We start from the raw sequence: 21,157 nt of genomic DNA, 5'->3' as shown, positions 1-21,157 counted from the left end.
TCATTTGTGTCTTCTTGAACAATTAAGACTAAAGTAATAGTGACAACAGTCATCTGTCAAGATGCAGGTGACTTTTTTAAAACAGTAGACAGAACATATGCTCTATACAGCATTCTTACAGATCATACCCATCTTCTCTCCCCCATGAGCTACAAAGGCAGCATTAACCCCACCCAAATTCCTTTTCTGTAATTTTATTAAGAGCCTTCTCTGAATTTTTAACACTATCCAATACTTTTATATAGTGCCAGAAAGCAAAGGGATTTCCTTCATTTTTTCCTCAAAACACTGGAAGATTAAGCAGCAGAGTACAAATATAAATCAATACATAGGACCTGCCAAAGTGAATTCCTTTGTACCAGGTCTGTTCCAAGCTGTACTTTTCTTAGGGAACAAACTGACACCTACTGTAACTATCCTCTGCTCAGAGGTCGCTTTGTGCATTTACTGCCTGTGTATCCCACTGAGTGTCACCAGTGTTAAGACTTTACCCCTTACTGCTGCAAGCCTACAGCTCATCCAGCACTTTATAAAGGAAAGCAGAAGACCCAGATTTGCTGCAGTATTCCTGAAGATAAGCAGTTAAAACATTACCTGGGTTATAGAAGTATAATTTCCTTCCCATACTGTAAGTAAGCAACTCAGAACCAATAGCAACACCTTTTTAACAACAATACCTCATTTCTCAGGAATGCAGGACCTATGGCCATTTCATAAGACCAGGCTATCACCTGGAATTCCAGGTTTCCCAATAGAGCAACCTCATGGAAATCTTTTTTTCCCAAGAATATACTCTAGATAGCCATATTTTTGGCAAGGGCCATCTAGTCACTGTCTGTATTATAAAGACTCAGGAGTATTAAAACCTGGTATCTGTGGTTGGATGTATGAACCTGACACAAAGCATCTTTGACAAACATAAGTCAGTTTGCTTTGAAATTAAGGCAGGAAGCAAATTTACACACACACCCACCCTCCCCCTTAAAAAACCCCCATGCCACCCAAAAAAACAGCCAACCAACAAAAAAAAACAACAAAAAACACAAACAAACAAAAAAAAAAAAAAAAAAAAAAAAACCAACAAAAAAACAAACAAACAAACAAAAAAAAAACCAAACAAAAAAACCAAACCAAAACAAAAAAAAACCAACAAAACCCACACACCAAACAAAGAAAACCCCAAACAACAAAACCATGTAAAAAATTAACAATTCCTCTTCCGGAAAATACTTAAGGGATAGATGGATAACAAAGTGTTTCCTTCAGCCTTGGTATTTCTTTATTTAGTCTTTCAAGAGACAGCCTTGCAGAGCTCTATTTAAGTCTCAGTCAGTACAACTGTGAGCAGAAGTGCACGTGCAACTCTAAATAAGTGTCATCAGTATTTTCAACATTCACCATGCATTTTCATTAAACCGACTCTGAGAACTACCAGAGCCACAAGCAGGCTGCATCTCTTCACCTGTATCACCCTCAGAGCTGTAAGCTTCTTGACAATGCAGCAAAGTAAAAACTGCTTCATCTATATGAGTTTTCTAAGACATAAAAGAAACAAACCTTTAGACTTTACAAGCCAGTATAACAAATATACTAGAAAAAAGTATCTACTTAAAAAAACCCCAACCAACCAACCAAAAAAAAAAAAAAAAAAAAAAATCAGAAAACACAACAAAAAATAGAAATAGCGGACAAAGCCAAACCCAAAATTTCCACAGCTGCTATTTTATCAAGATAAATCAGCAAGTTTTATAAATCAATTCAACTAATGTTTACAGTGCATAAAACCTGCCATTTATACAAGCCACAGTTACCTCTTTCAGGAAAAAGCCATATGAGTAACAGAGGCAAAGAACTTATGAATGGCTTACAAATTGTGGTATGACCACATCAGCACCAGGATGTCTTAATGCTTATTATGGTGTCAAGGTTACACTCAATCATTAACAGGAAACCCAACTTCCCACACTGAAGCATGAAAACAAATGGTGAGCTTTAGACCCGGTGCTAGCTATGGGCTGAATTTGATAACATGCTCAGGCCTTGGGTTTTCATGACTAATTTGCTTTCAGCACTTTCATACACAGCTGTTCCCATTGCAACAAATCTCTACAGCTTCATACTAATCTCCTGGATACACCTTCCCAGAGGCTGACTGTGGCAACCAGCTCTTAGCGTTTCTGGCAAGTGGAATTACAAAAGAAAAGACCTGTGGGAGGTGTTTAGTTGCTATCCAGATAATGTGAATCTACAGAATTAAGCAAGTTAAATCTCAAGTGTTAAAACTCCCTTTGTATCAGTCTGCTCTTGATCAGTTTGTGGTGACATCACCTTTTTTTTTTACTATCTTATCACAATACACATTGCAATCAAAAAAATTGAAGTTATATACCCTATACATGCCAAGGTATTCACATGGGAAAGAAAATGAAGAGTTATTTTGTCTCCTTACTCTGTAATAACCGAAAACAAAAGGAACATTATCAAAACATGTATGATACAAACTTTAATCCCCAAACAGTTTACCATACTGATCACTTAAGCAGCAATTTCCCCACAACACTTTCCAAGAGCACTGAGCTCTTAACTATAGGTTCTGAATAAGCACTGGTAGCAGCCTGCAGATCCCAAGCATTCATTTTGCTAAGTCATAACTTATGCTGCAACTCTGGGCACAAAAACGCATAAAAACACTTCAGCATATACCAAGAGATGCTGTGTAGTAGACAACTGGTCAGAAGCAGCCTGTGATACCACATATTCATGTTTGCAGAAACCAATTCTCCCTCTGTCTCTAGGGTCAAAGGTGTCCCAGCTGTAGGTTAAAGACAGAGAACATTCAAAACCAAAAGATATAGGGAAAAAAAATTGAAATACTCCTAATAATAAAAATAAAACCAGTGTCATTTGACCTCTTCTTGCTGTGGTTTGTTCAAAAATCACTGCTTGTCAGGGGTTTCAAGACACAAGGATTAACTACCTTCCAATCCCACAGGCCCTCTCTGCTGTTTTTTTCTGGGGTTATTTTCTTCCCAATGGTTAGTATGGGGCAATATTTTTGATTTGTGCTGATCACAGGTTGATAATACAGAGATGGTTTTGTTATTGCTGAGCAGCACTTGCACAGCATCAAGCACCTTTTCTGATTCTTGAATCACCCCACTGCTAGGGGTGCACAAGGAGTTGGAAAGAGACAGCCAGGACAGGTGACTCCAGCTGACCAAAGGGATATTCCAGGCCATGTAGCATCATGCTCAGTATGTCAAGCAGGGGGAAGAAGGAGGAAGGGAGGATGTTTGGAGCAATGGTGTTTGTCTTCCCAAGTCACGATTACATGTGATGGGGCCCTGCTCTCATGGAGATGGCTGAACACCTGCCTGCCCATGGAAAGCAGTGAATTAATTACTTGTTTTGCTCTGTATGCAGCTTTTGCTTTACCCATTAAACTGTCTTTATTTCAACCCACAAGTTTTCTCACTTTTAGCCTGCAAGTTCCTGCACTTACTTTTCCAGATCTCTCTGAGCATGCTGATGGGACAGTGTGTGAGTGGTTCATGCAGGGCTATTGCTGGCTGAGGTTAGACCATGATACCTACATATCTAATGCAGGCAAATCTCATTTTGCCTATGCTGCATCCATTAAAAATAGGGTGTTATTTATCAAATGTTAATAGTTCTGTAAATATTTAGAGCAGTCATACTTAGCCCAAAGAAAGGGCAAGGGATTTCCCTCTTCCTTTCATGTGGACAGCTTCACAGAAGACACTATTTGTCTGCATCTTTTTAAGTCCTTTTGGTACTAACTGAGCATTTAATACAGAAGAATAGCTTCTTCTAGCTTTCAACAAACATATCATGCTACCAGAAGGAGACTAAATTCCTGGGATCAGATAATTTTGGCCCCTGAAAAGCACAATGCCACCACAGACAACACTGCACCCACATACAAACATGACCATTTCCATCATTATACACCACCTTACTCAGCTCACAGTTCACCCATGATTACACAAAATGGTATTGCCAGTATTCAGCTTGCTTATATTCTAGTTAAAGTAACCAAGCAAAGACTTAAGAAGATATGAAGGAATGAAGGAATAAAAGGTGCTATGAAACACAAATGGCTGAATACTAATCTCTTTACCCTTGCAGGATGCACTTGGCTAATCCTGTTATAAATGCGCTCCTGATCCTGCACATATGGGAAAAGAGCAGTGGCTTCTAAAAATCAATCCAGGTCTGACTTTTCCTCCATATCTTAAATTCATAAACTAGCTAATGCTGGACACAGGAAATTATCACATTCCATTTCTATACATGAAACCAATACTAGAAATTAAATGGTTTCCTATCTAAATCATTCAAAAGGCCATAAATTTTCTCACTGAAAAATGACAGTTTCCTTTGAAATCCCTTTCTCCCAGTTCCCTGTCTCCAATCAGCCACCGTGGAAGTGGCCTCTCCTCTTATCAAAGAATCATAAAATGGATTGGGTTGGAATAGGCTTGAAGATCATTTAATTCCAACCCCATGCCATGGGCAGGAACACCTTCCACTAGACCAGGTTGCTCAAAGTCCCATCCAGCCTGGCCTTGACCCCTTCTCCCTCCCTTTGAAGGGAGAAAAGGTCTCCCAGCACTTTTCTTCATTTCTGGCCTTTGCTGGCTATTTACCTTGAGCTGTTTAAAATAACAAAGTGATTTTTTGAGATGGTTAAGATAAGCTAGTCAGAAAGCAGAAGCAAAGAAAAGACTGTAGAACCCTTCATTCTGAAGGGCCTCAGCCTGTTTTCATCCCCTCAGACATCCTGGTTAATCACAGACTGATTTCGTCAGTGAAACAAGAAAAGTAAAGAAATTCTTGTGTCCAGTGTGCAGCTAGTCACAAAACACACGAACTTCCCTCTGAAGAAACATGACATCTGTCCTCCTGGGCATGGATGACTCCCTTCTGCTGTGCTGGTGGATTATCTGTTATATAGGAAAACCAAGACAGAGGGCTCAGGTGGCACCCCCTCCACAGACAGTATTAGAGGTATTTAAAACTTCATAAGCTGCCACACAATAGACAAAATGCCCTTTGCTATCATGCTGCAGTATAAACTCAGTGGCAAGAAACGATGGAGCACTCCAAGAGGTATCGCAACAGGAAAGATACCTCCCTCTAATTACAGCCTCTGTTCCACTATATTTATCATCCAAAACTAACTGGATTCATTATGAGATACAGAAGGAAATGTGAATGCCAATTTACATTTATTACTGTCTTCAAAACATTAACAGAAAGCAAAGCAGATCAAGAAGATCTGCATTCCCTACCTCAGGAAGACAAATCTTTTTGTGTTTGAACTGTGGCAATTCAGCTGTGATTCAACCCAGTAGAGAACTGAACACCACACAGATTTTCACTCACTCCCTCACCCTCCCACAGTGAGATGAGGGAGAGAATAAAAAAAAAAAGGTAAAATTCCTGACTTTGGGGTGACCTAATTGCAGCCTTCAGGTACCTGGAGGGAGCCGAAAAGAAAGGTGAAGAGAGACCGTTTACAAGAGCCTGCAGTGACAGGACAAGGGGCAATGGCTTCAAACTGAGAGAGGCTTAGATTAGATATTAGGAAGAAATTCTTCCCAGTAAGGGTGGCGAGGCACTGGAACAGGTTTCCCAGACAAGTCGTGGATGCTCCATCCTTGGAACCGTTCAAGGCCAGGTTGGATGGGGCATTGAGCAATCTGGTCTGATGAAAGTTGTCCCTTCCCACAGCAGGGATTTGGAACTAGATGACCTTTAAGCTCTCTTCCAACCCAAGCCATTCTACGACTTGAGACAAAAAGAGTTTCTGACAGAACAGAAAAGGAAGGGAAATGAATAATAATAATGGTGATAATAATAATAGAATTAGAATATATAAAATAAGTGACATACAATGCAAATGCTCAACACCTGCTGGCTGATGCCCAGCCAGTTCCTGAGCAGCATCTCCCAGACAGCTTTTCACCTAATTTATATGCTGAACATGACACTATATGGTATGGAATATCCCTTTGGCCAGCTGGGGTCTGCTGTCCTGGCTATGTCACTGCTCACTTCTTGTGCTGCCCACCCCCTCAGCATCCTCACTGACAGGGCAGTATGAGAAGCTAAAGCCCTTGGCATAGCATAACACAGCTTAGGAACAACCAGAACACCAGTGTTATCAACATTATTCTCAACCTAAATCCATACAGCACCATATCAGCTACTAGGAAGAACATTAACTCTATCCCAGTTGAAAACCAGGACAACAATACAGAAAATAATTAAAGGCTTCCAAGCTAGAAGTAACATACTTTTTAGTTCTCAGTCTATAGCTTAAAATGTCAGAAGGTTCTAGTACAGTAAACTCCATAGCAGTAAGCAATTTGTACAAAACTCAAATTCCTGTTAAAACTACAAATTCTCTTAAATAGAAAACATTATCAGAATATTTGCTGTACTTTCACATTTATTACATGCATGCTCACATCACTCAGCAGCACAAATTCCACCTGTAGTGTATGAGCACAATGTCACCTTTCTGCTGACTTTGCCTGTACATAGCATTTAAGCTGTCTCTCCATCTGCTAAGAAATGGTGAGCCCTGTGCAATTTCCAAACAGCTCCCTGGACTTTTTGAACAAGTTTGGATGAGCAACATGGGCATATTCTAGAGCTTTACATGCATCATGTTGCTGACCTGTCAAGCACATTAAAACCAGACCTTCCTCCTTGTGAATTCACAGCCTCGCAGTCTGCAAAAAACAGCCACTGAGTCCAGTTCCAACCTCTATAAATTGTTCAGTTAGAGCTGTTGGGTTGGTTTGTTTGGTTTTTTCCTAACCTGCTATTACACTAAAACTTGATAGGACTTTTTTCATTCCCATATTAATGCAGCCTGTCTTATTCAGAGCTAAGGTGCATTAATTACTCCAAGGGAAAAAAGTTAACAAGAAAAGAACCAAAAGATTTTATTTTAGTTCTACATAGTGGAAATAACAATCCAACAAAGACCAGATGAAATGGTCATAATTCTCAGCAGATAAGAAACCTCACGAACAATCAGCATTAAGAATACTTAATAATTCTCCAATTCTAGATCCTACATTCCCAGCTTCAAACAGAAAAACATTCAGATTTAAAAAAAAAAAAAAAACCAAAAAAAAAACCAACCAAAAAAAAAAAAATTCAACTTCCTCATTCTTTAGCTGTTCAAATCAAATTCTTCCCAAAAGCAAGCACTTTATTCTGATTAAGGACAAGTGCAAGCATGATACTTAAAAATCAAAGAGCACACTTAGGAGTTTTATCTAAGATATTTCCACCTCTTGCAGAGCTAAAAGAAAGTAGTACCTAGAACCCAGTAGAAGCAAGATCTACTGAAAAGTACATACACATTAATTTCTTATTTTCTTGTACGTAACCACCCTTTAGTGTCTTTTCTTTTTCTAAGCATTAGCTTACATAAAAATTAGCTAGGATTAACCACAAATACATTAACAATGTCTTCTAATACAGAAGAGAAAGAAGAGTCAGTGGTAACAGATTGATCACTGACAGAACACAATTGTTCTTTTTTGTCTGATGGGGTGTCAAAATACATGGATCTAACTGTAGGTAAAACAACTTCACAGAATAAAATGTACAGTCTAAATCTGAATGACCAAAGCATATTTCAATTAGAATAACCAAAATGCAGGTAAGTGCAGATACAAGACCAAATTCCATACACAAACAGTGCATTCAGATGTAGGAGCTGCATAGGCTAAGATTTCCTATTTGCAATTACAATTTGGGTGGAACTCTAGTGTTAAGGGTTTTTTCAAGTGGACAAAGAGATCCTTGCCAAAGAGGAAATTTATGAAATTAGCAAGATAACTTAAGCACTGAAAGAAAATACAGCCAACAAATTTTTCAGTAGAAAAATCTTGTTACTGCAGGACAAGCCACCTACAGAAATCACAAGGCTTTGCCTCCCAGGGCTAGAAGAAATGGAAAACTGAATGGAATCACTCCTGGTGCTATTCTGGGAAAGGTGCAAATAACTATCTTGTCTGTTGACAGCACTGACAGTGGCCCTTCTTTCCACTGCATGTTCACAGTACTTTGCAGGAACTGCTCACACAGCCCACCTCCTACTGTGAACAAAGGATTCATGGATTAAACTGAAAAGAGTAGTGAATCCAAACTTAGAAAAAGGAGTCCAAGTGTTTCTTTACAGACATCCTGAAGCCTGCTCGATCTCTAAAACTAGTAATAAGTTTGAACTATTTTATCAGTTTTATACACAGTCCTCATCACCTTGATTTAGCACATCTGTAAGTGAAGAGAGAAATGGAAAATTCCAATGAACTGCAGTTTTGTTTTTACCTGGCATTGGCTCCTTTAAGGTCACAGAAGTGCGAGAGTAAAGCTTTCACTACATCATTGCAGACAACTTTAACTACATCAATGTGACTCAGCCTCTGTCGCAGCTGCTTGGCAATCTCCCAAAAGTCTTCAGAGAGCAGCTGGTACAGCTGCCCCTCATCTCTGCTGAGTTGCCCATACCAGGACAGGATGTAATCTCTATAGCTGTAGTCAAACACTGAAAGGAGAAACAAAACAATAAATAGCAAAAACTGCAAAAGGACAAGGCACACCAATATAGGAAAAATGTAACCCTGGACCCCTCTTGAAAACTGGATGGGTAATAGGCTTCACATCTACTTCTTACCAAAGAAAGTCAAGCTGGCAAGGTTACAGCAATCTGCACCTAACAGGTTACTGCAGGTCACTTTGCAAAGCAAAGCCTTAAAGTGGATTTGCTCAATCAGGTTACCAGCTACACACAAACCTCAGACTAATACCTGTCTCTCAGCAGTGGCTTTGGTTACATGAACTATCATATAATTGGGCTGTGTCTGAAATGTTGCAAACTGAAGGCAGCTTTCTTTGCATAGGAACTGAACAGTCTCCATTCCAAAGTCATGGCTAAAAAGGGAAGGTGATAATATTTTGGATTACCGAAGACATATACAACACAGAACACCACCACAGAAAGTACATTATAGGATCAGAAGAGCTAAGAGAGAACAAGTGGATTAGTGAGACCACATGAACTTCAAAAATGACAAAGCATTCCAAACCATACCGACAGGCAATAACCAATATTACTGTAATTGAAAATCCCACGGCAACACTGTCTTCTACCATTCTGACTTTGCCTTTTAGCATTTGTGTGTCACCAGTTTTACTGATGTTTCACTCCAGCAAATGTCCCTGGAAGTCTAACAGAGCAGGAGGTGTTCAGGGAGAACACATGAACTATTTAGCAGTTGCAACGAGATGGGGGAAAAGCTGGGGTTGTAAGAGTCAATTTGCATCAACGAGATAACAAAAAAGAAAGGAATAAAATCATGTGCCTGGTAATTTGAGCACCTTCTTTACTAAACAAGCTGGTTTCAAACTTTCATATCAAAAGTCCATCTCATTCGTCAGCATAAGCCCACAGTGCAAAGTAATCATAAGATTCCATAATTTCTTATCTTCCACTTTGATAGAAGCTGTTTGTTTGGTAAATTATGTAAATTATAAAAATCTCCCTGGCACTGGCAACAGTAAACTAATAGCATATTAATAGGACACCAGCTTAAATATTTTCACCTGCCTTTTCAGGCAAAACTAGCAAACCTCAACCAAAGTAACCCTGATAAAAACATTTCCAGAGAAATGGCTAAAACTGATTAAAGTTTCTAGACAAATACTTCACAAACTAGCTTCTTCAAGTTTATAAAGAAACTGAATCACTTCAATGAGTATGCTGAAATATATCGTTAAAAGCCTTTTGCTAAGTCATTTCAAGACTTTTTAATTAATAATTCAGAAAAAAATTCCACAGTTCTGTAAACAAATATATAACAGGTTTGATTTTTTTTTTCGTAATCCAGGACAGAAGAAAACTATGCAGAGCCATACAGAAGGATAGGAACTTCCAAAATACTTTTCTAAAATTATTTTGAAATATACTGAATTTAAAAAAATATACTGACTATATTTGTGGGTAAGAGTTTTCAGTGAAATATTTCATCTCTAGATGAAATATTTCACTGAAAGCTCTTACCCACAAATACTACAGAGTGGTAAAAACAGTTATAAAAGCAGTGGTCTTCTGATAAGCAAGCAGAGGAATAATCTGTCAAGATACCACAGAACAGAGGAAATAGCATTTTAAAATCTGAAGTTTTACTACTTATCTCAAGCCTTCCAACAAAATGCACTTTAAGAATCTATTTTTCCACAGCTGTCCCCATGTCCTTCTGCAGCCACCTTTTTTGTTATAGCTTAGTTACTCTCTTCTGTTGCAAGGTCTGAAATGCTGTGGAAAGCTGACCACAGCACAGATTCTTCCTTTTCATCTAATCCATAAGAGATCAATAATTTCTCAAATGCTCTTGCAGCACACTGCATTGTGGTATTTTTTTAATCTGCATCACTGGCAGGTAGTGACTTCCAGATTTTCTTACAGACACCCTCTATATCCTTTGCAAGGGTGCAAAGTAGCTATTTCTTCAGAATCTTTTGCCCAAGAGGACAAGTCATGGTATGGAGTGGTGGCTCCTACAAAAGTCTATTCAACAGAACTCTACAAAGCAAGAGCACAAGAGCAGAACTTGCATCCCAATCCCTTACGGACATATTGTCTTTCAGAGAAAATCTATTCCTAATGACAGTTTATTTAAAAAATAATAAATTAACAATCACCTAATAATTTATATTATATAATATTATCTTACATAATTTTTCTAATTTAATAAAATAAAATAATTTATTATTAAGCAACTCCACTCCAAAATGAGCTCTGCTTTAGCATACTACATAATACATTCTTTTTGATTCCTTTTAGCCACTCATGAATTCTGTCACATACAATACAGAAGAGCCACAAAATCTATTGGCAATATCAAGCTAGAGACAAAAGATCATGAATCATCATCAAAAATCAACCATGCAATTTTGAAATATTTCATTTGTGTCTAACTCTGCCAGTTACATACTTTAAAGACCTCTAAAGGATTACACTGCTTTAAACCCTATTTTCCTGCACCTGTGTTTTACAGCTCTCTTACTTGACATGTCTTCTGTAGTTTCCTTGTCACTTCTGAACTTTGTTGCCCTTCCTGCATCACAAGAGTGCTGTTCTCTATAAAATCCAGGGTTCTTTAGAGCCCAGCATGTATGTCCAAGTGAGCAGTGAGACAGCTTTTAAACAAATGAAATTTTAAAAGGACACCAGCCACAGACACTAACAGTTTAAGACTGGCTAAGACACTGCCTTGTGTCATCCTGGCCATGGGGTGCAGCTGCTGCTTTAGTTTCATGCCCATTGATGCAGCTGGTGCCTTCTCAGCACTCTAAGGAAATACAGAAAACAAATGTAACAAATTAATAAAGAGCAGCTTGCTCCCTTCAGAGAAGAAATCTGCTCATGCATCTATTCTCATTACTTTTATACTACACATTCTCTAAAACATTGAAAACAGTCAGAAGACAAGGAAGAAATAAAAAAAGAAGCAGAACACAGGACAAAACCTTACTACCTCTAACTTAGCCACTAAAAATATAAAACAAATTTCTTCTGATCAAATCAAATGCAGTGACCACAATGAGTCTGGTGCAAAACTGTAGAAACTTCTACTGGGTTTCCTAAATTAGTTCAGAAGATCCAAGTCCCAAGTTATTACAATGTGATTAAATACCATTCTCATATGAAATTGAAGTTGAGCCTGTTCAACTACTCTTTTTAAACACTGTAAACTAGAAGAGCGTTGGGAGCAGAGAGCTAGAAGCTTGTGTGGAGGTTTAGTGAGGAGACCCCTCTAGACCATTCCCTCATTCCTACACATGTCCTACAGTAACTGCTATCCCTTTTTCTGCATTCATTCATTGAGAGGTTCAGTGGCACCACCAGGGTCTGCAGGTCAGACTGGTTTCAAAGCTGCAATTTGCAGAGCTTCACACCAGACCGCTTTTATATTGCTAAGATTCATTATACAACTTTATTAAAAATAACAAAAATCTGAATAACAAGGATTAAATGCCTCCTCTTTTTCTCAAAGCAATATTAAAAGAGAACATAAATATTCTATGCAAATGCAGACAGAACTTCCCAGTTTCAACAAGCAGCTGTCCTTTCCTGAGAACCCTGGAGAAGCCACAACCACTACATTAATTTATAGTTAAATCCAAAACTCTCCTGTGACTGTATGAACAAATGAAAAAAAGGTATAGCTACAACACTGTCTTGAGTTATTCTAGAGCAACAAGCATTACAACCCATAAAAGAGAAATACAAGGGTAATGTGAATTGTGTTAGGATCCTGCAGGAAGAAACCACCTTCAAAAAGCCAAGAATCATTACCAGAATTCTGTGCTACTACAGCACTAGATCTAACATGCATGATGGGGTTATAATAAGCTATACTTTTAGAAAAATACTTCCAATAAAAAAACTAATAGAAAAAAATGACAGACTATACCACAGCCAAGTACCTATCAAAGTACTGTTCTAGAGAAGTAAACGCTAAATGCTTATTTACTTTTTACAGCCATTACCTTTTCTCCCAGCCAAAAGCCAATTCAGACCCAAAAAAACCCAAGCAAAAAACAATGACAACAAAAACCTGAAAGAAAATTTAAAACCCCTACATTAAAGGTGGATTTAGAATTATTAATAAAATTACTGATAAACACTCTGAATATTCAGTTTTATAATTTCTAAGACATTTAAACTGAAAGAGATGAAAGCCATTTTTCACTTACTGTATTTTAAATTTCATTATGTTTTAGCTATACAAGAGGATGAGGTTTTATGCTTATTAGCTTTACAGAAGTTTCTCATGGACACTAAATCTTTACTTAGACCATAGTATAAAAGGCTGACAAAATGATGTCTAAATGCCAACATTTCAGTGACTGTGAATTAGCAATAGTGGTTTGAAGATATCAGTGCTCTTCTAAAGTTTGTGTTTGGAAAACCACTAGCATTTTTTGGTTTACTTCCATATTCAAATTCTATGTAACTGACACGTTCAGTAGGCTAGATGCTGTCATTGTGCATGGATGAATCAGCCCTGTGCAAAAGGAATCCCTGACAGTGTCCCAATCCCCCAATCTTTGGTCCATTTTTATTAAAATTTTCCTGGCATTTGTATCTTTACTGGTTTTTTATGCACAAAAAAAAAAAAAAATTATGGAAATATATAAACAATAGAGAAATAAGTATTAACAATATCTACGAAATGTAGTAAAATAAAATCAGACAAATGTATGCCCAAATAATTTTCCACATGCACCCTTTGACAAGAGTTCTTAGCTTCAAGTGTTTGAATCCCAATAGCACAGAGAACATAAATTCAAGTTGATTTGCTGATATTGTGGACCAAAAAAAAAATGTTTTGAAAGGTGCTTTTTGAAAAAATAAAAATTAAAAAAAATTTAAAATAAGTAAATTCTAAAAACCTGCTTTAAAAACCAGCTTTTCAAATAGAAAGCAGCAGGAGTTCTTTTCTAAAAAAACCCAATTTCAGCAGAGAAAAAAAAATTAAAAATAAATTTAAAAACCACAACGGCTTTTCAAATAGAGAGCAGCACCAATTAGTTTTCTAAATATCAATAGGCACATATTAAGTTGGGAAATGAGACACAGTTTCTCCCAATCTTTCTGTAAAGGGAAGTACAACCTTACATCCCCAACAGAGTTAGATCCTAAGGGATCAACACAGATAGGCAAGATCTAATCCATAGAAAGAATCTAATTAAATACCCAAAATCTTTCCAAAAAGGTCACCTCAAGGCAGGGTTGAAGGAAGACAACCCACTCCAAAAGAAGAGATGGCTCTCCAGCAGGAAATATTTTAAGATCTAAGAAACAGGTGAATTTTCACAGCAGAACAATTTCACCAGTAAAGCTCTGCCAGGATTTGAGCTATGGCCTGTACTGTTTTACTTACTCAAAAATGACCCAGTGAAGCAGCTAAGTGATATGAAGACCATTCTTCTTGGCACTACAAAAACTGTAGAGTCAAAGACTGACTGTGAAAAACAACAAAAGACCGCAGGACTTGGAGCAATAAAAGCAGAAAATGAAATTCGGTTCCTGGGAGGCCAGCTACCCCCAGCAGATCAATCTCCTGGCAGCTGCAGCCCCAACCCAAGCAGTACACGCTGTGCACAGCAGCACGAGAGGGACTGGGCACAGCCTCTCTCAGCAGACATCTTCACACACTACTGTGTGGATGCAATCCAGACAAGCAGCAGGGAGCACTAAAGGGTATTTGTAGAAGTGGCTTATCTTCTCTTTTTGTAAGGTAAACGAAGGTAAAACAAAAATCAATTCAATCTCTCAAGAGAAAGCATGAAAAGTATTGAAAAAAACATATTTCAATCTTAGTTACTCAAGTGCTACCAGCTGAAAAGGGGACTTGGGGTTGACAACTAAAGGCCTTTTCTTTCTGCCATACTCAACATGGAAAATCTGTTAGTAACCTTACACTTGTTCTGATTTTGAACACTTAGATTTCATAAACCACAACACACTGTGGCAGGGCTAATTCACACCTTTCCCCACCTTTTATCTACAGCTAAGACAAGTATCCCACAATTAATAATGAAGCAGCACTCTAAAGCACCAACCTGTTACACTGCTCCACTCTTAATGGAAAATAAAGACACTTAGGGCAGAGCTGTAAACCAACATATACAGAGTTTCTTCTTGGTGGTGTTTAGTGAGGCACACTGTAAAAGGATGATTCCCAACAATTTTATTACAGTAAGACAAGAAGCTGTATAAGACACAGGCAACTATTATCATCCAGTGACCATCACAGGAAAACTGTCTAAACATCTGCTAGTTACTGAAATAAGACTGCTGGTTGGAACACAAACATGGATGATTCCTTCAGTTAAACCAAGGATATGACCAAGGATCTTTCCAACTACACTAAAAACTACGATGGGAACATCAGGAAAAATGCAGTAAAGCAAGTGGTAGCTTAAAGTGACACAGACCCTTAGGTGAACCATGCCAAACTCAGAGAGAAAAGACCACACAGCCTGGCTAGAACACCAGCAAAAGCACGGCATGACTAACAGACAACAGGCAGTTCTGGAGGGAGGCAAGGTAGCTGGCAACTAATAGTAAACCCCAGGCCAACTTAATTACACAGTGATGAAACAGAGCTGAAGACATCAGAATTAACCAAAGGGCTGTCTCTTCACACCCAGCAACATTTCTGAAATCAGACATCATCCATGCATCTCAAAGGTAATGTAAAAAGAAGTAAAATCTGTTAAGGGAAAAAAAAAAACCCCACACAAAAAACTCCACATCCCAAAACCTCAAGAGGCACTAAGAGTACAAACTGGTCCCCAAGACTGAAACCTCATTACAGCTGAATGTCTCCTAGCTAAATGAATAAGGCTTTCTAAAGCATTTTGTTGAGTAGTACATTACACCTAGACAGCAAAAAGTTGTCCAAAATTCCTGGGACATATAAATGCTTTAATCCTAATCAGTGTAAGACTGCAAACAAGTACAGATGGTATGTTTTATATTACTAGTTATAAAGTTTTATTTAACAACTTGTGGGGAAAAAAAACAACAACAAAAAAACCACCATTCACATCAAGACAACTACAAATTTCAGAACTGTCACAGGCAAGAAGTCCTGTCCATTTCCATAGAGACTGATCATTTTGTGCTAACAAAAAACAAACTACTGCTTTTCGGATTGCATTCAGTATTTCCAACTGAAGATGACTCAGTCACCTTTCAAAGCAAAAACACTTTGTATGGTAGAGCAAAAACTACAGTCTCATCTTTGTCAAACTACAAAACAGAAGTTGGCTTCATCACTTAGGCCTGGAAGAAATAAAATCTGACAAGTTTGTTCTCCAAAATTCATCATGAGAATGGAGGGTAAAAGCTACTCTGAAAAAACAAAATAGCAGAAAGGCATGAGCTGTCACAGCATAAGGTACTTAACTCTGAAAAATGAATCATTTAAGTATTAGTAACTTTCTTCCAGCCTTACTGAGCAGGGATGGACTCATGCATCCAACTCAATGACATAGGTAGGTAGTGTTCCAATTTTATAATTTTGCTACATACCCTGCTAATAGCTATTCATAAAAATAACTTAAAAAACATAACAATTTGTTTTAAGACAACCAACCCATTTAAAGCAATGATAATTTTCAAAGATACTCTCCATTTATGAAAAATGCAGGAAAAAGTGCTGCAAAGCAATCTTAAAATACTTTGAAAAAGTATTCAAAATTAGATAAAATATTTACAAAAGGCTAATATACTCTATCAGCCAGAAATACAAATGTTGATTTTAGATTCAGTTTTAATGGCAAGAACTGCACTAAATGGGAAGACTGTATGCAAGAGTCTACAGGATTTCTCAATTCAGGAAAACCCAGTCAAGAATATTTTAAGTGTTACCCCTTTGCTTTGTGCATAAGTATTAAGAACTGTATTTCAATGTATTTCTGTAAAAAAAACAACCACTACAATGACAAGATATCAGTTGAATAACAAAAGCAACATCACATTACCTACTACAGTGGATGTCTTGAGAAGATCTTGCCATTATATTTTATATCATGAAAGAAACCAGGGTCATATTCTAAAGTCTTGGAATATTGTGCAGTTATGGTTTGCTAAAAGGACAAGAGATAGTCAGACTCTAATGCACCTAAGACTCACCTTCTTTCAGTGCTTTATCCATATTGTGAGAAATAATCACTCTCCTTGATTGGATTGAATCATGAGAGCTTCCAGACCAATTATTCTGAAATTAAAACAGAACATACGTCATAAGAGGAAGAAATAAACTAAAAGTTACAGAAGGAATAAAACTGGAATTCAAGGCAATAGTACTGTATCACTTGGTCTTTATACAAATATTGTCACTTGATATGGTAAAACAGAGGAGTGTCAATTGGCTATGAGGTTATTAGACATTGTTCATTAAGCACATATTAATACTTGTGAATCATATATTGTACAACTTGCAAAATTATTTTAAGTGACTTTTTTGGTAGAAAGGAGCTGTATACATTTGCAAGACAGTGTACTGAGGATAGGACATGCATGTAACAAAACAAGTGGAACTCTTTCATTTAGTATTTTCACAGCAAATTGAACATTTTTATAGCCTACTGTGACAATGGACTTTGTTTAGCCTTGTAAACTACATTTAAAACAAAAGAGAAGCCTTTGGACTGCCTACTGTAATTTTGGTTCACATTCTTTTGGGCTTCTTTCTTCAAAGATTCTTCTGGCCCTCTGCATTTTAAGCTGCTGTCCTATACAAGTATTTGTCTTTATTGGAGTATTCACTCCCACAGTGTCCAAACAGGTGGGCGGATAGAGAAACATTTTTCAGGGTACAGACAAAGAGCAGTGACTCATGATGTATTTATATAGAAAGGAGTATAATTCAAAACAGAAATAGAAACTGTTCCCACTGTCAATCAGCTTGGAACTCACTCTCCATCATAAGGGGAAAACACTTCACAACCATCCCCATCCCTCCAACATTCACCACACAGAGAACAGGAAAGCAGCATAAAGTAAAAGCACTGTTTAATGTTCTTATAGTTAATATACCCTTATTTCAGCCAATCTGCAGGCTAATACTCTGTATTTTGGTTTAATGTTTTTTGTCTACTTCAAATACGTGCATGTAGAGTCTAACAAAGTTCATCTAATAGAACCTCGATAAAGGAGACTATGCACTATTTTAACAGCAAAATAAAGCTTTTCAGGCTCACTCACACCTAACACACAGCAAAGTGACTTGGAAAGGTACTTCCCATGCCTTGAGTGCCCCCCTGCCCACAGCTGATTTATTCCACCTTTTGGATGAATGCAGCAACACTCCCTGGAGTTCCTCCAGTCACTGTTCTGAGACCATGATTGTAGTCTTTCAGCTGATTTCTTCCCTCCTCCACAACACTACCAATGGCAGGAGCAGCAAGACTTCAGCACATCTGCCTCCATTTGCAGTCCCCCCTCACTATTAAGACCATAGTTAATGAGGTGTAAGAACAGAGAATTTAGTGAACCACTACAGATTTCTAAGCCCCCTTTTGACCTAAGCACTGGTAAAAGCTTCAGCCATACCCAGCTAAACAGTAGGAAAAAGTATTTTTTCTCTTTGTAAGGTCACCTAACACTATTTGTAAGGCTCCAACACATCATCTCTGGCTGCTAATGTTATCACACTTCCTCAACACAAAGCTGTGTTAATGCCAGTCACACAATTACTTCAGGATTTTTCTGCTTTAATTGCAGCAGGAAACTGCATTATTTCAAAAATAAAAAGAGAAGACTCACAGAGACATGAAAGACCCCAAGTACCTTAGGGGAAGAGAAAACCCAATTAAACAAACTCACTCGGGTCTTTCTATCAAGAAAGAACTCCTAAACATGAGCCAACAATCCTGACTCAAGATCCATGCTCGACACACTCCATCTTCCTTAACACTCATGCCAGCTTGGGTAGCCTACAAGGCTCATCCTTCTGCTGAACTGAGCCCTACCTGCATGGCGGTCAGTGACCTTGAGCTAACGGGCATTTACAGTTGCATCACATACATTGCAGGAAGCATTTTCTATGGCCTAAAGTATCAGTAAGTGCTCCAATGCAGTGCTCACCAAATTACTCCTTTCAAAACTAGTTTAAACACAAGTTAAAAAAAAAAAAAAAAAAGAAAGAAAGAAAAAAAGGAAAAAAAGCAATCTTCAGAGGGGATCTGTAGCTGCAAGAAGGTAAGTAGCTTGTTCCACTATTAACCTATGATTCTGGTTGGGTTACTTCAGGTTTAAGTAATAAACTTCAGGGAGACCTTACTGCTGTCTCCAACTACTGAATGACAGGATACAGAGAAAAGAGAGCCAGACTTTTCTTGCAGATGCACAGGACATTAGGAAGCATTGCAACACAGGAAATTCCCATCACAAGACAACACTATTTTAATCCTGAGGCTGCTCAAGTATCAGAATAGGGGTGCTGACAGGCTGTGGAGTCTCCATCTCTCAATCTTCCTCACTCTGAGCAACAGACTGAACTAGATGTCCTCCAGATATTCCTTCCAACCTGAACTATTCATGATCCTTGATAACCCTTCAGAGAGCTGTTAATTTAATTTCTTTAATTAATAATATATCAGATCTAAAGGTGCCTTGTCTAAAACAACTGATCAAACTCATTTTTTCTTCCCATTTTATGAACTTGCATTTAGCAGAATCAAGATTTAAGCCTTGTTAGTTTAGGTTTGCTTTCAAAAAGTACCATTTCTGTGACAATAATAGTGATGAATTAATTAAATAAGCAGGCACTCCCAAGTTAGATGACATATGGCAGCAAACACCTTAAAAACAACAGTAACAACCCGGTAACACAGATAACCAACATCTGTGATAACAGAAGGATTTCAGAAAATTCGCAGTCCAAGCTCGGTTCTAACAGCTGAGAGAATAAGAAATACAGCATATTTCACTGAAAGACTTTCTTCCCACCCCTGACTCAAGTCAGATTGAGGGCATATGTAGAAAACAGTTCCAGCTAGAAAGCTTAGATTTGAATGTTTTCACATTTTTCTTCATGTCATTCATTTAAAGAAAAATGGTGCTAGTCTTCATGAAATAGCTGGCATAACCCTGACTGAGCCAAAAACATTTGTAAATGGATTTAACACAGTCAAAGCTCTAGTTTAGATGCTCTTTTATACAGATTAAAATCTGGCATGTTCCTCTAAGTCCTGACTTGCACTATCACAGCCCTCAATAATTTAATTTTTTTAATTGGTATCAAGACAATTGAGTTCCTGTCTGTAGATTTCATTGGTAAGTAATGACAGAAACATAAATAAAACTCAACAAAAGGACTTTAAGGGGTAGGGGTGGAGAACATTTTGAACGTACATGCTAAGAATGAGGTTGCTAACAAACAGTGAGGCCTGCTTCCTGCAACACTTCAAGTTTTCCTCAGTTTTGACTTTGCTTACAGGCTGAAAAAAAGGATGTGTGCATTTCCTGTAGACTTCTGAACAACTTATTGTTTGATACTTTTGTAAACTATTTAAGATGAAGAAAACAACAGTCTAAATGGGTCAAGAAAAAAAAAGCCTGACAATGAACCTGAAATTTTGTCCTAGGTTCAGTCTCCTACAGATAGAAAAATTAAGTAAATGTCATTTATTGGTTTAAATTATATAAGTAATTTTAAATTAGCTCTGAAGACAACAATAAATGTTAAATAATAAAGAATTAAGAAATTATTTCAGCGACAACACTCAATAAATGGCAAAGCACAGAAAACATGGGAGTATCTTCCACTATCAAGAAATTAATTTGCAACACTTGGTATCAAATGCAATTTTTAAAACACAGCACAGAAAGCCAGGCACCTGCTACAGGCACACCACATGCAGCCTTACTCTGCCATGGAATTAAGACCAGAAGCAGAGAAAAATTTACAATTATTCCTATTACATTAACTCAGTTACAAAAAAACTAGAACATAGATCACAACAGATGCCACAATATAAATGGGCATTGTGGATGAGACAGCTTAATCACTGATCTAAAATGGAAGGACTGCATCTAATTCAGCATACACAAACCAACCACTCATAGTTACTTGTTCCTCCCACCGTTGCCCTATTAACTTTCCTCTTATCTTTGTAAAACACACGTTAACATCAGACTGGACCTTGATAACAAAGAGTCACAGCCTCAAACAATACTTCACTGAACTCTCCATAAATTCACATTTAACAGATGTGGATAGATGTATTCTTATCCACATATTACTTCCTATAGATGTTCTTATCCAAACATTATTTCAACTCATGATGCAAAACCAAATTTATACTCACAGGAGTTAATATTTTTTAATTTATACTTATAGTCTATTTAAGACTACAAGGTAAGTACATATGTGTCACAGTCAGCATTAACAGATACCATAACTACCAATTTAGAAGTCAACATACTTAAAGCACGTTAATCCTATTATCTTATGCATAATTATCTCAGTAATTATTTTATTATATCATCTCATTATTTCTACTAATATAGTAGCTCCTGGAA

At 37.5% G+C, this 21,157-nt stretch overlaps 1 protein-coding gene across 2 annotated transcripts in view; it reads right to left on the bottom strand.

The window, feature by feature from the left end:
* Positions 1-21,157, bottom strand: part of SNX25 (sorting nexin 25) — an 81,964-nt gene that overhangs the window by 52,986 nt on the left and 7,821 nt on the right. For both annotated transcript variants that reach the window (XM_041480052.1, XM_041480053.1), the window contains exons 2-3: positions 16,763-16,847; positions 8,380-8,596 (exon numbers count right to left, since the gene is read on the bottom strand). In XM_041480052.1, the coding sequence (XP_041335986.1) occupies positions 8,380-8,596; positions 16,763-16,847 (302 nt within the window). The remainder of the gene's footprint in view (positions 1-8,379; positions 8,597-16,762; positions 16,848-21,157) is intronic.

Source organism: Pyrgilauda ruficollis, unplaced genomic scaffold (genome assembly GCF_017590135.1).
Source record: "Pyrgilauda ruficollis isolate IOZ18807 unplaced genomic scaffold, ASM1759013v1 scaffold5, whole genome shotgun sequence".
Taxonomy (NCBI): domain Eukaryota; kingdom Metazoa; phylum Chordata; class Aves; order Passeriformes; family Passeridae; genus Pyrgilauda; species Pyrgilauda ruficollis.
This window is presented reverse-complemented; position numbering and strand designations above follow the sequence as displayed.